Here is a 15,303-nt window from a genome sequence, read left to right on the forward strand (position 1 = left end):
ACAGAGTACAGAGAAAGAAAAGATTTGAAGCTTTGGAGTACATCTATACATGAAGGGAGAGATATGATTGATGACACAGCAAAAGAAACCGAGAAGCCGAATCACAAAAACCAAAGAGGATATGTCCCGGGGCAGGGAGCGGGGAGAAAGTGGTTGATTATCACATGCTACAAAGAGACTGAATGAAAAGAAAAGACATCAGATTTGGCAATTACGGGATTATTGTTAACTTTGGGGTAAGTAATTTTAGATGAGAGATAGGCTGGAAGCAAGATTGCAAGGAATTGAGAGGTGAATGAGGGGAAAGGAAGAGGAGAGAATACTTAGGGGCAGCTTTTTTTCCCCCCTGGGAGTCAAAGGGAGGAGAGAAATGATCATAGTTTGAGGAGATGGCAGGATCAAGGGAGGAGTTTTTTTGTTTTGTTTTGTTTTTTTGGGCAATTGGGGTTAAGTGACCTGCCCAGGGTCACACAGCTAGTAACTGACAAGTGTTTGGTCTGAGGTCGGATTTGAATTCAGGTCCTCCTGATTTCAGGGCTGGTGCTCTATCCACTGTGACACCTAGCTGCTTCCTATCTGTAAGCAGATAGGAAGAGACTGAAAGTTAGAGAGAGGGGATAATTACAGAGGATGGGCAAGCTTCTAGAGGAGACAGGAAAGGATGGGATCAAAGCCACAAGTAGAGGGAGTTTAGCACCTAGGCAGCAAGAGTTAATTAGTTAAGGTAGGAAATACCACACAGCATTGTTTAATTTTTTATTTAAAAAAGTTAATGTATTTTTATTTTGTTAATATTTCCCAATAACATTTAAAATAACTTAAAATAACTTTTTAAAATAAAATAACTTTCATTTTTAAAAATTTGAGTTCCAAATTCTCTCCCTCATTCCTGCCCCTCCTCTACCCCCTGAGAGGGGGCAAGCAATATATTGATTATACATATGAAGTTATGGGAAAACACATTTCCGTATTAGCCATGTTGCTATTACATCCCTAGTATCTAGCACAATGCCTGGCATATAGTAGGTGCTTGGTAATTACTTGTCAATCGGAATTGGATTGAACTGAGTACCATTTTTTAAAAGATCTTTGGAAAGTTTACAGTATTGTGCAAATGTAAATTATTTAATATTATTAAGGATCATTCATTTGACCCAGTGGTTCATCTACCTTCCCAGATCCAGTCCTTAACAGGCTCCTAACAAATGGAGAACCTTTTATTCCCATCACTATTCTAGCCATTGGGAAAGAGATAGCCATGTTGGGGGTTTCTTTTTTATGAAAAACATCATATGATCTGGAACTCTCTTTCTACCCAGACATGGCGGTGCAGAACTTCGTGGGAGACGCCTTCCGAGGTGCCACATGGGTGGCTTTACACAATGGAGGTGGAGTTGGATGGTAAGCAGAACCGGGAGAAGGAAGTGTAATAGGTTATTCGTGTCAGAGTTGAAATCTCGATGGTGATGCTCTTAGTCTCTGGTTTTCTCAGTTGAGCAGAATTGCTGTTGGACTAGGAATCTGGACACCCTAATTCAACCCTGGCTCTGCTACCAATTAGTCTATATGAACTTGGACAAGTTATTTTATCTTTGTAGACCTCTATATTCTCAGATATAAAATGGGGATATTTGTGCTTTATGTTCTTGACCTTTTGTGATATTCCCCCCCCCCAGCCTTATGACTTAAAAACAGTGTAATTTCCCAATTGTATTGATAATGAGTATTTCTAAAAGTTCTGGAGAGTGGAGAACAGAGAGCACGTGATGTGACAGTCCAGTATAAAGGAATGAACACCCAACAGGCAGCTAGAGCTAGTCAGCTCTGGTCCTAGCTCTGCCAACATTATGTTGGGTAAATATGGGTCTCACCTGTAAAGTAGAGGGTGGAGCAAAGAGACATTTGGCTGAATGATCTCTTCTAGCTCTTAAGATTCTACAGTTCCCACCAGGGAAAAAATGGCCATTGCTGAGAGAATGGGGGCAACCCCTCCCCACCCATTAGTGGATTTTAGCAGGCTGACTCCCTCAGTCTTCTCAATGAGTTTCCATTAAAATTCTCCCCCTTGTGGCTAAAAAGTTTGCAACTGTTTGAACTAACTCAAAGTTTAATCTTTGAAGAAAATCAGCAAAGCAAGAGGTAGGGAGGAGAAGGTTAGATTTATTAACCATATATGAAAACTGGTTTAATGACTGTCAAATGTTAGTGCTTTACAAACTTTTCTCTAGCAGGATAAGCCCATCTCTTTATCAATCAGAAGGGCAGAGTCATCTCAGAACCACACTTTCCAGCTGGGGCGCTTAAATGGAATTTCGTAAATATTTTAAAAGTGCCTACTATATATAGTACAAGGGGATGCAAATACCACGGAATTTTCTTTTGGTGAGACAATCAGGGTTAAGTGACTTGCCCAGGGTCATACAGCTAGTAAGTGTCAAGTGTCTGAGGCTGGATTTGAACTCAGGTCCTCCTGACTCCAGGGCTAGTGCCACCTAGCTGCTCCTAATACCACAGAATTCGTAGCCTCAAGAAGCTTACAAATGAACAGACAAAACAAGCCATGTTTATAAATGAGAATAACAAAAATGCAGAATGTGTTGCCTTGCTTCTCCTTACCTGGACCAGCAGATGAGTAGACACTATGCTTTAGGTCCCCAAGGGAGTTAATGTACTCTGATTTGAAATTCTCCTCAGAGGGCTAAACTGATTGGTGAGTGAGCACAAATTCATCTGGCCCACTAGATGTAGCTAGATCCAGATAAAAGCATGATTCACATCTCATCCAGCCGTCTACCCATGCTATCTTTAAAAAATATTTCAAAAAAAAAATTTCAATGATCGAGCATTCATTTTTTTCTCCCTCCCATCTTCCCTCGTCTCCATGGAAAATAAAGAAATACAGAATCCCTGTATCACAACAAGCAAAACATATTCCCATATCATTCACATGCAAAAAAAATGCATTTCTTCTACATATTAAAGCCATCATTTCTCCATCATGAAGTGGGAATTGTTCTTCTTTATCAGTCCTCTGGAATCATGGTTGACCATCTGGTTGAGCAGAGTTCTTAAGTCTTCCAAAATTGTTGATTTTTATAATATTGATATCATAATACAATTTGTTCTCCTGGTTCTGATCAGTTTAGTTTGTGCCATTTGACAGAGGTCTTCCCTGTGTCCTCTGAAACTGTCCATCTCAGCATTTCTTATGCTGAGATAATAATATTCCATTATATTCATAAATCATGACTTCTTTAGCCATTTCCCAGTAGGTGAATACGCCTTTATTTCTAGTTTGGGGCTACAATGAAAAGAGATGTGCTAAATATTTTTATACACGAGTCCTTTTTCTCCTTCTTTGATCTCTTTGGGGTATCGGCCTAGTAGTGGATTAAAGGACATGCTGTTCAGTAATGTTTTGTGTATGACATCTAATTGCTTTCCAGAATAGTTGGACCCATACATAGGTCCATCATAGGTCCAAGAGTACATCAATGTGCCTGTTTTCCCACTGCCCCTCCAACATGTGCCATTTCTTTTTTTTGTTATCTTTGCCAAGTATGAGATGGAGTCTCAGAATTGCTTTCATTTCCATTTCTCTAATTGTTAATGATTTGGGGCAACTTTTTTATATGTCCATAGATAGCCTTGATTTCTTCCTTTGAGAACTGCCTGTTCATATCCTTAGATGATTTATTGATTGGGGAATGGCTCTTAGTCTTATGCATTTGACTCTGTTTCTTATATACCTTGGAAATGAGACCATTATCAGAGAAACTAGGTGAGAAAGAGTTGTCCCAGTTAATTGTTTTCCTTCTAATTTTGGAGACGTATTGGATTTGTTTGTGCAAACCCTTTTGCTTTTATGTAATTAAAATGCTCAATTTTGTCTTCTGTGATTCTCTCAATTTTTTGTTTGGTCATGAACTCTTCCTCTTCCCACAAATACCCAGGCTATCTTGACAACTGCCCTTTCATCTCGTGCATACCCCCCCACTTCCTTTTAAAATTTTTTCATTATGAGCTTAATAAACATCCAAAAACATGGACATCTTAATAAGTAAAAGAGAAAAAGAAGTTACACATGAAATGGAACTTGTTATATGTAGTTTTAAAATATATAGCAAATTTAACACAGTAACAAAATTGCCTTACTTGTCTACATCCCCTTCTGAACGTCCCACCCATTCTCTATTTATTTTTAAAATATTTTTTGATGCTTGTCTTCCTTTTTTTGTATCTCTATCATTTCTCACCCAATCACCCACCCCTCACCCCCAGAAGTCTGCTCTTACAACAAATGAGTCAAATAAGTACAGTCAAGCAAAAACAAATCAATAACTAACTAACCATGTTTGAAAATGTCTCATTGTGTACCTTCAGTCCATTATCCCTCTTCCATTAGATGGCAAGTGTATTTTATCATCAGTCTTCTGAAGTCATGAAGTCATGTTTGATTACTATATTGATCAGAGTCCAGAAGTCTTTCAAAGTTGTTTTTGTTTACATTATCAGGGTCATTTAAAAAAAATTGTTCTCCTGGTTCTGCTCACTTCACTATGCATCAGTTAAGACAAATCTTCTCAGGCTTGTCTGAATCCGTCATAGTCATAATTTCTTATGGTATAATAATATTCTGTTATATTCATATACCATTTTGTTCAGCCATTCCTTAACTGATGAGCATCCATTTTGTTTCCAGTTCTTTGCTACAGTAAAAAGTGGTTTTTGTAAATAAGTATAGGTCTTTCCCTCTTTGATCTCTTTTTATTATATGCTTGTACTGGTATCACTGAATCATGGTGTATGTAATGATTTTTTGTGTGTGTACATTTCCAAATTGCTTGCCAGAATGCCTGGACCAATTCACAGCTCTACCAGATTTCATGTGCCTATCCTTCCACAGCTCCTCCAACAACTACCATCTTCATATTTTGTTAAGTCCATTACCTGCTTTCCTCTTCTTTCTCCAAACTTTCCGCATCTTGTTAAGGGTAATCAAATCAACATCTTCAGGAAAGTCTTGTGAATCAATTTCCCTTTGGATCAACTCACCATCCCATGACTTACCAGACGCAGACTTCCTAACCTGGAATCATTCTCCTCCCTATATGAGTTGTCTCCTCCCATTAAGAACTCCTTGAGGGCAAAGACTACCTCATTTTTTTATTTACATTCCCAAAATGACATGATGAATAGTAAATGCTTTTTCATTTACCTACATATTCTATATTCTATGTTCTAGCCAAACCAGGTACTAATTGTTCCCCAAATCCTAGTTCCACTTTTCCATTTCCCATCTCTGTGCATTCCCACAAATCAATCTCTATTCTTAGAATGAATTCTCCACCCCCCCCCCACCTGTGCTTATCTTCCTTTGGGTCTCAACTCAAACATTAATGCCTCCCAGAAGTCTTTCCTGATCCCAGTCCTCCCTGCCCCACCCCCCACATTCTCCTTTCTTAAATTACCTTGTATTTACTTATTTGCCTTTATGTTGTATGCCCCTTTGAGGGGAGAGACTTTTTTTTTTGTCTTTGTATATCTGAGTTTAACACAGACTTTTACACAAAATAGGAGCTTACTAATTTTTGTTGAATTAAACTCCAGATCTAATTCATATGATTCTATGGTGAGAAAGTTGAGTAAATAATAATAATACTTCTAAAATTTTAATAGTGAAGAGAAGAGAGAGATAGAATGGTAACTTGAGAGAATGGTAGGATCAAGTAAAGGGTTTTTTTTTTTTGCTAGTTTGTTTTAAAGGATAGGAGAGATAGGATGGCAGATGTCAGAAAGAGGAAGGCTCATGGTTGATGAAGGAGACAATAGGGAGTGAGATCAAGGGCATAAAGTGGAGAGACTAGTTTTAGTTATTGTTGTTGTTTTCAAGGGCTACCTTATCCTCTGGGATTGAACAGAAAGAGGAGAGAGTTAATGAGAGCAAAGTTCTGAGGTATGGAGGAGGGGAGAGGAGGGAGTTCAGGATGGATATTCTCAATATTCTAGGCAAAGCAGTAGGTGAGGTCATCTGCTAAGAGGAGGTGGGGAGGAATTGAGGGCCAGAGGAGGGAGAAGCCTATCTCTTTTGCACTGCACCCTTTGATGCCTGTCAAAATAGACATCTGAGAATTGTTGACAGCAGTGTGGTCAGGATCCCACACGTTTCCTTAATTAGTTAGAAATGTGACCCAGTCTTGAATGAAGAGGGAGAGACTTAGTTGGAAATTCCTTGAGCCAATGTAATAGATTCAAACTTTAATTTATGATGCTTTTAGGATAATTCTCCAAACTGATGCTTAAGGACAGAACTTAAGATAGAATTAGGTATTTTTTTCCCTCTTGGATGAGAAACGCTAAGTTAATGTCATTATTGAATTAGTTCTCTCATTTTCTATGCAGGTATAGGATAAGTATTAACATTAATATTCTCAACTTAGAAATCCTTATTGTACCCTTTGAGGCATAATAGGTAAACAGTTTGCCCAAGATTACGAAGAAAAATTAAAAAGAAGGGATGAAAATTCAGGGCTTCTAAATTCCTGTGTAAATTATCCTTTACAATTTGTGATGGGAGACTTAAGCTATGAGACAATCAAATGCTGTTGTTCTCCTTCCATATCTTTTTTCCATATATACAGACAGATGTCAATATATATTTGTCCACGTAATTGTTTTGCATTCTAGATATATTAGGGAAGTCAGAGGAGCTGGATTTAAATCCCTGCTCTTTGGTACAGCTGGATTTGGAGCCAAAGGACCCAGGTTCAAATCTTGGCTCTCCTAATTACCGTGTCATCTTGAGCTAAGTCACTCTCTGGGCCTCAGTTTTCCAGTCTGTAAAATGAAGGGGTTGGACTAAGTGACCTCTTAAGTCCTGTCCAGTACTCCATTTATGATCCAATGTGTTTGCTGAGCCAGGCAAAATGGTAATTTGTGCCTAATTAGCTCCTGTTTTCAAAGCAGATGCTTGGCCTTTTAGCATCTTGTTGATACGCTAACTGACCCTAATAAGGAAGATTTTTTTTAAAAAGCTTAACATTTTGGTTGAGAGTCAAAGAAGCAATATAGGCACAATCTATCTTCTCATTGTTAGTGGATATTAAGGATCTTCGGGCAGCTAGGTCGCACAGTGGATAGCAGTCTAGACTTAACAAGACCTGAGTTCAAATCAAGCCTCAGACACTCACTAGCTGTGTAACCCTGGTCAAGTCACTTAACCCTTTTTGCCTCAGTTTCCTCATCTGTAAAATGAGCTAGAGAAGGAAATGGCAAACCACTCCAGTATCTTTACCAAGGAAACCCCAAATGGGTTGGACACAACTGAAAAATGACTATACAACAAGGATCTTTAGTTATGACATATGTCATTCATATATTTCTTTATAAACAGTTCCCAGAAACTTTGCCTCATTGCCAGTTTCACAAGGCAGGTATACCATAGGGCATCAGGGAAACTTTTTCAATCTTTCCACAGACATGTGATCAGGGCCAAAGGGTAGTTCTTTCTAGGAGTAGAAAGGACATTGGAAGAGAGGGGGAATCAGACAACCTGGGGTTGACCAGCTTGACTAGCTTGACCAGCAACTTACCACCTGTGACTTTGGGCAAGTCCTCTAGCCTCCCTGGGCCTTGGTTTCCTCATCTGTCAAAGTAAGGAGTTGGATAAGAGATTATATAAGGTGGGATGTACAGCTATAAAATCCTATGTTCTTAGGACTCAGTATTATCATGATCACTTTATCACTTAACAATAGAGTTGAATCTCCACTTCAAGAATGGCTGCACATGGGGAAGAGAGGATTGAGGAACATTTCCACCAGGGAGCAATTTCTTACTTCAACTGGGCCCAGAATAGGACCAGGCGGATTTCCTTTATAATGACAAAATGGCACCCTGGAAGAGTATTGGTTTGGAGTTTGGAAATCTGAGTTTCAGTCCTGGCTCTGATGTTTACTAGTTGTGTGACCCCAGCCAAGCCACCTCACTTCTCTCCATTTCTGCTTCTTCATTTGTAAAACAGGAATAATAATATACTTTTTGCCACCCAGGAAGTTTGCTTTGCAAACCTAAAAGCTTATATCTGTAGAATTGTGAGCTCCATGAGGACAAAGACTGTTTTGCTTTTGTCTTGTATACTGTAAATCTACCAAAAGGCTGAGCATGCAGTAGGCATTTATAAATACTTGTTGACTGAATGAATGATCTGTTATTGGCAACTTCCTTATTGGTAAAGAGGATAGACTATGAGTAGCACCAGCACCAGGGTAGGCAGAAAAGGTGGCCACTTATGTGGTAGGATTTGAGGAACATTTGGACAGGTCCCCACTTTCAATAAAATATCTCCCTCCAACAGCTGCTAATAGTTGAAATTCAACTATTAAAAGATCATTCCTTTAAATGCACTTGGGAAGAAAAGTTACTCTTTATCACTTTAGTCTGAATTAGTTAGCTGGATGTTTTCAGGAGAACAGCTCTATTACAGAATGAGGCATACAATAGGTATGTGTTCATGCACATGATGATAGAAAGAGAAATCCAGAATGGCAGTGCTACCTGAGGACAGCAATCGGAGAGCAGGAAGTAATTTCATTGGAGAGTTCTAAGAATTAAAAAAGCAGCGTAAAGAACCTACCTCAAAATGAGGAGGAAGGGTGGTTGACTCTGAGGTCAAACTTTATTTAATATATGCAAGAGGTGGTCACTCAGCTGAGGCCCCAGGGCTGGCAACAGTACCAGCACCTGTTCCATAGCCTAACCATACGTTTGTGTACTGGGTTCATTGAGATGGGAATCCTGAGTTCTCAATATTTTGGGATCTAGTCTAGGATTTTCCCAAAAAAGGAAGGGGGAGTAAAATAGGTATACTGAATGTACAGATATGAACTAAGTATAGGACAAGTAATTAATTCCTACTTGACCCCATTTGGTGTTTTCTTGGCAAAGATACTAGAGTGGTTTGCCATTTTCTTCTCCAGCTCCTTTTACAGATGAGGAAATGGAGGCAAACAGGGTTAAGTGACTTGCCCAGGGTCACGCAGCTAGGAAGTGTCTGAGGCTGGATTCCTTGACTCCAGGCAGGGCCATCTATCCATTGGGCCACCTAGCTGCCCAAACATAACAACAATTAATTCCTACTTAATAATTAGTACCAGTGCATCATAGCTTGCATTACTGAATGACAAGAACAGGATTTGGGAGCTCACTGATTACTATTAGCACAGTCAGTTGGAAAGCCCATTTTAAGCCTCACTGTGGCATAAAACGGGTCCTACAAGGCCATTAATTGTCATTTCACATTTTAGCTCTATGCTAGGCACCGTCTAGATGAAACAGCCCCCAGCTTGATCTTTTTGGTCACCTCTGATCAATGCCAACAATTTCCTTTCCAAAAATTGAGTTCTGCTACTCCTACTGAAACTGCAATTGCTCTGGTACATATTGCCTCTATTGTCAGTTAGCTCTTGTATCTGCTAAAACTTCAGATCTACTAATGGGGAGGAAACCCCAAAAGGTAGGCAAAGGCAGCCAAGTACTCCATAGAGTACAGGCTCATATGGCTTCAGTTCCCCTGCCCTAGATAATCAAATGGGCAAAGTCATCATGATCCCAGGATAGAGAGGCACCCTGTTTCTTCCCATCCCTTGTTAGAATTACATTTTGTCAAACTATCTTAAGGGCTGTAGCCAGGAAAAGCCAGAAGTTATCCCCTTTTTTTTGTTTTTTGGTGAGGCAGTCAGGGTTAAGTGACTTGCTCAGGGTCACACAGTAAGTGTTAAGTGTCTGAGGCTGGATTTGAACTCAGGTGCTTTGGACTCCAACGCCAGAGCTCTATCCACTGCCCCCTATCCTCTCTTTTTTCAAAGGTCCTTTGGGTTCTCAGTTATTCCAGTTCAGCAAACAATCAGTAGATTCGCAGCAGATGAGTCATGGAGAGCCCTGGGTGGAGCACCTGCTACACCTACTTTATAGTTTTTACCAAGAACAACTGTGGAATAGATGGAGATTGTTGAGGTGTGGGGCAGGAGGTGTTGAAAAATGGGAGAGTCATGGCAAAAGGCACTAAGTATTTGCCCTGGCACTGGATCATGTTTTTTCCTAGCCAGAACTTGAGTTTCTCATGCTAAACATCTTGTAGTCTTCCCCGTTATCATCCTAAAACCAGTTAAAAGAATGTTCCAACCTCTTTTCATACCTCCTCCTCCCTATCTTATCTTCTCACATCCTATGAGTATCTTACTGATAAGTTTTTGTGCCAAGTTTCCCAAAGTAAGAAGATCAATACTAAGAATTTATTGAGTTTTATTGAGTTTCCATTATGTGGTCATGATGGTGGTAGGGAATGGAGGTGGGACGAGAAGGGGATGTACTAGTTATGGTGTGGGGTATACAAAGATGAATAAGTGTTCTCTGTTGTCAAGGAGTTTGTAATTTAGTTGGTAAGATGAGATACAAATTTTGGAAAATAGTAAATAGTAATATGTTATTTAGTAAATAGTAATAGAGTAAATAGTAAAAATAGTAATGAATAAAAATGGTAAAAAATAAATAAAATAGTGATAAAAGATTTGAATTGTGGCTCAAGACAATAGCATAATAGGTATCATAAAAATCATAAAATAGGATCATAAGATCCTATGGGATAGGATCATAAAAAATAATATTTATATGTTGCTATAAAGTTTACCAAATACTATCCTCAAAAAAATTCTGTCAAATAAGCAGTACTATAACTATTATACTCATTTTATAGATGAGGGAACTAAGCGTCAGTTAAATAACTCACCCAGCATCACCCAGAAAAAGTAAGCATCAAAATCAGAATTTGAATGTAGGTCTTATGTCATATTCACTGCTTTTTTCTAGTATACCCATGAGGAAGTGCTGTAGAAAATCAGAAAATCAGAGGGACAAGAAAATTTTGGTCTGAAAGGTAGACTTGTGTGACCACTTCTATGGAGGAAATGACATTTGTGATGGGTCTGGAAGGACAGCTAGAATTCAAATAGATGGACAGAAAGTAGAAAGGCACTTGAGGGTGAGGTAGTAGAAAAATATAAGGTACCCTCAGGGAATAATGAAAAAGTAAATTTCATAAAAAAGCATCTACTTTTTGTTTTTTCAGGGGTGAAGTAATAAATGGAGGATTTGGCCTGGTGCTGGATGGAACTGAAGAAGCTGAACGGAAAGCTAGAATGATGCTAAGTTGGGATGTGTCCAACGGAGTAAGCAGATCGACAAACCTTGTTCCCTTAATTCTATCAAGGGCACCATTATCTTTTCTTGGTCCCAAATTTTGACTCTTCCCTTTCCATTCCCCTTGTCCAAATAGTCACTATGTTCTTTAAATCCTTCCTTCAAAATGTCTTGCTCTTGTCCTCTTTTTTCTTTCCTAAGACCACTATCCTATAGCTTGGGCTATGGCAAAGGCAATTTAGGCTTCTAATTTGTCTTCCAACTCTCTCCTTCTCCTCTTTCTCTCCCTCCCTCCCCCTCCTTCCTTTCCCCACCCCTCACACACACACACACACACACGCTGCCATTAAATCAATCTTCCTAAAACACAGATTTTACTGTATCAGTTTGCTTATCTCCAAGTTTCCAATGGCATCCCAACAGTGAATCATATTCATATCATTTGATCCAATATTCAATGTCCTCTACAACCTGACCTGATCCTGCCTATTCTTCTACCACAACTATGCTAAGAAACATAATCTTCTGTTTTGGAGTCACCAAACTCTAGACCTTTCCTCTTGTGTTTGTAGATAGATTATATTATTCAGGTAAAGCTATTAGGTAGTCAGGTCATGTCCTGCTTTTAAGTTCTGCATTTGAAAAATCCTCTTTTCCCCTTCATAATCTCCCATTTTACTAGAATCAGAGAAATGTTTTTGCATTCATTCAGTAAGAGCACTGGGTATTTACTGTGTGCCTGAAACTGTTACTTGCCATATGGGAGATTAAAAAAAAAATAGAAGTCACTTAACTCAATGACTTAAATAGAGAAATTTGAAGTGAATAGGTCAGGTTCCATGGAAAAATTCATCTGTGCAGCCAGATGCTTCCTTTTCATGGTCATTGACATATACCTTGTCCATCTGGAAGCTCTTCCCTGAGAAAAGACTCAGAAGACCAGGGATAAATCATACCTTGCCCCCAAGTGAAATCAGTAGACATTAGAGGATTCCCTGAAAAAGAGATGAGGTCATAAAAATTTAAGATGCAACTCAAAGGACACATATTTAATAAGGGAGGTCAATCTCCAGGATTGGGAAGAATTAACTGATTATATACCTATGAGCTTCATATTTTTAAAGGTCTCAGCATGGGGACATCAGTCCCATGTCACTCTCCTATGTCTACCTTCTTGTCACTGTTCAACAACCCCAAAGTTCAAGGTCTGGGACCATGGCTCCAGTATTCTAGGAACAACTTTGTATAGTTGAAAATTTCTTATGTGGTACCCATCCAAAGAAATTCAGTGGTACATGTCTTTGAATCTATACTGGAAACGTGGTTTTTTTTTGGGGGGGGTTTCTTTGTTTTTTCACATTGAAGCACCATCCACCTCATTTTGAAACCCTTATTGACAGGTAGCCCGGCGTTGCTGGTCTGGAAATAAGAAGGCATATGAAATCATCTGCCAGACAATGGAGGAAAATCAGAAACTGAATGTCACCCTTCCTTATGACGTACTAGATGAAAGCATTTTGGAAAAAGCTCTACGAATCTAGGCAAGGATCCAAGGAAGAAATTAGGCCTTTTTGCTGTATTTCTTCAACAATAGTAATTATCATCACTTATGTTTGCCTGGTTCTTTATCATTTCAAAAGCATCTTCCTATCAATTATCTCAGTTAAGTCTCATTACCTGCATTTTCCAGAGGGAGAAACTGAGGCTGAGATAGGTGAAGTGTCAGCCCACAAGCATTCATTAAATGCCTACTATGTGCTGGGCATAACCCAGAGTAGAACTCAGGTTTCCTGGCTCTCAGTTCAGTGCTGTTTCCACTACATTACCATGAATACCTTTAGCAGAGGGACTTGGAACACCACCTATTACCTCATTGTTACATTTTAGAGGGGATGTAATAAAGATTTATGAAACTGGTGAAGGATTGAGCATTTTTTTTTGCTTTCTAGTGAAGATTTTGGTGAAAATAGCTGTATAGGAGTCCAGTGGAGGAGTTTTTTCTTGAGAAACAAATAATCTAAACAAGCAGGAATGACCATGGCTTATGTTGAGATCAATGAGGAGGAGGGCTTCATTGAAGCAGAGGGTATATGTTGGGGAAAAGGGAAGGTTCAAATTAGTAAGATAGTATGAAGTTGGACTATAATGAACCTTGAAAATGGGCAGGAGAGTTGGTATGGCCATCAATTTCCATTGTTTTTAAATTTTCAAGATACCAATAGAAGACATGGTCTATTCATCATTATTAAAAATTTTGAGGTTCCAAACCAACCAACATGCATTTATTAAGCAGCTACTATATACCCAGAACTCTGCTAGACACTAGGGATACAAATATAAAGAATGAAAGGATAGGGGAATGTCATGAAAACCCAGAGAGGAGAGAGCATCCAGGATGAGAGGATAGTTGACAGTGTCAAATGCAGCAGATAGGTCAAGAAGGATGAAGACTGAGAAAATACCAGAAGACTTAGAAATTAAGAGATCATTGGTAATTTTATGGAGAGTAGCTTTTAATTGAGTAAGTTGGAAGCCAGATTAAAAGAGAAGAAAGAAATTATTAGGAGCAAGTGTAGACAGCTTTTTCTACTTTAGCTGAGAAAGGGAGGAGTCAAAGCACTATAACTTGAGGGGATGGTAGAGTTTAGTAAAGGTTTTTTAAGGATGAGGGAGACTTGGGTATACTTGAAGGCAGTAGAGAAGGAATGAGAAGATAGGGAGAGGTTGAAAAGCAGAGAGGGAAGAGATAATTGAGGATGCAATCTTTTGGAGAATATGGGAGGGGATGAGATCAACTGTACAGATAGAGGGACTGGCCTCTTCAAAGAGAAGAGCCACATCATTGTCAGAGACTAGGTGAAAAGAGGAGAGATTGGGGATTGAAGTCAAGGGGTTTTCAGATGAAAAGTAGAAGAGAGGTCATAGGGAATGGCCTTAATTTTCTCACTAAAATAAAGGGTGAGGTCCTCAGCCAAGGAGGACTGGATGAGGTCAGCTTAAGGAGAGGAGAGAAGGTTTGAAATGGATTCCTAGAGAATCAACTAGGGAGGAGTGAAAGGATAGCTTGATATAGTGAGAGCCTATTTGAAGTTGGATAACATGTACTCAAAGAGCAGGGTTGGGAAGCTTCTTCCAGTTCCATCAAAAGCAGGTGAACAGGAGCAGAAAAGGTAGAGTGGTGGTAATCCTCAACCGAGGTAAAAGACAAACAGTGTTAGGACAATGGGGCTGAAGTATTCAAGATTCAAGGACAGTGTAGAGTTAACTTGGCTAACTATAAGGCTGACATGAGAAAGGAAGGAACGTGAAGTCAGAGCTGGGGTAATGGATTGAGAAAGTACTAAATGGTAGGGAGATATGGAGATTTTGATAGGAGTAAGGTATAGGTTTGGGAGAAGTAAGGTATAGGGAAAGGCTCAGACAGAGGAAAGTTGACAGCTTTCTACTTTTAAAGCAAGAAAACGAATTGCTTTATTTCTGCTGCAGGTGGTTTGCTTTGCCTCTGGAAGGAATGCTTTTTGAAAAATTAAACTATAATAGATCAAGCAGGGAATACTAGTGCAATCTATATAAGCTCTAAAAATTCATAATCTAACTCTTACTCTCACAGATTAGTTTGAGCCCCCCTCCCCCTCATAGTTTTAGAGATATCTCTGAGTAGGCAGTGTTACTCTGATGCCATTAGCTTGAACCTCTACTAGTGTGCTTCCCCTCAAGATGATGTACAGAGAATTATTTTATTCATCCAACCTTATGTGCCCATTTTAGGAAGGGGCATTCACTAAAGTGACATAGTAAGAACATTTGGTACAAAACATCTCCACAGTCTGTGACAGACTCTCCTTTAAGTACACACAGAGTTAAGGGGCAAGCGTGCTCAGGCTTTGACAACATGTAGCAAAGGGGTAACTCAGCTTGTGGCTGCTAGAACTCTTTTTCCCATTGGTGGGGTGTTCCAGAAGTCTCCCCTAAGCATAGTGTAATTTCTTTGCGGGAAGTCTGAGTTCACGTCCAGCCTGTTCTTAGCGCCCAGTACGGGCACCACCATAGCTGGTCTGGGGATGCCACTAGAACACCAGCGTGGAGATAGGAAGCCCCAAATCTTTT

General features: G+C 39.4%; 1 protein-coding gene across 1 annotated transcript in view; it reads left to right on the top strand.

Annotated features, from left to right (window-relative positions):
• UROC1 (urocanate hydratase 1) overlaps positions 1–13,113 on the top strand; it is a 49,621-nt gene extending 36,508 nt beyond the window's left edge. The window contains exons 18-20 of the mRNA XM_020981146.2: positions 1,320–1,401; positions 11,126–11,225; positions 12,597–13,113. Coding sequence (XP_020836805.1) covers positions 1,320–1,401; positions 11,126–11,225; positions 12,597–12,737 — 323 coding nt within the window. The 3' untranslated portion in view covers positions 12,738–13,113. The remainder of the gene's footprint in view (positions 1–1,319; positions 1,402–11,125; positions 11,226–12,596) is intronic.
• The last annotated feature ends 2,190 nt before the right edge of the window (positions 13,114–15,303 follow it).

Source organism: Phascolarctos cinereus, unplaced genomic scaffold, assembly GCF_003287225.1.
Source record: "Phascolarctos cinereus isolate Bilbo 61053 unplaced genomic scaffold, phaCin_HiC Scaffold_4;HRSCAF=312, whole genome shotgun sequence".
In the NCBI taxonomy this organism is placed as follows: Eukaryota; Metazoa; Chordata; class Mammalia; order Diprotodontia; family Phascolarctidae; genus Phascolarctos; species Phascolarctos cinereus.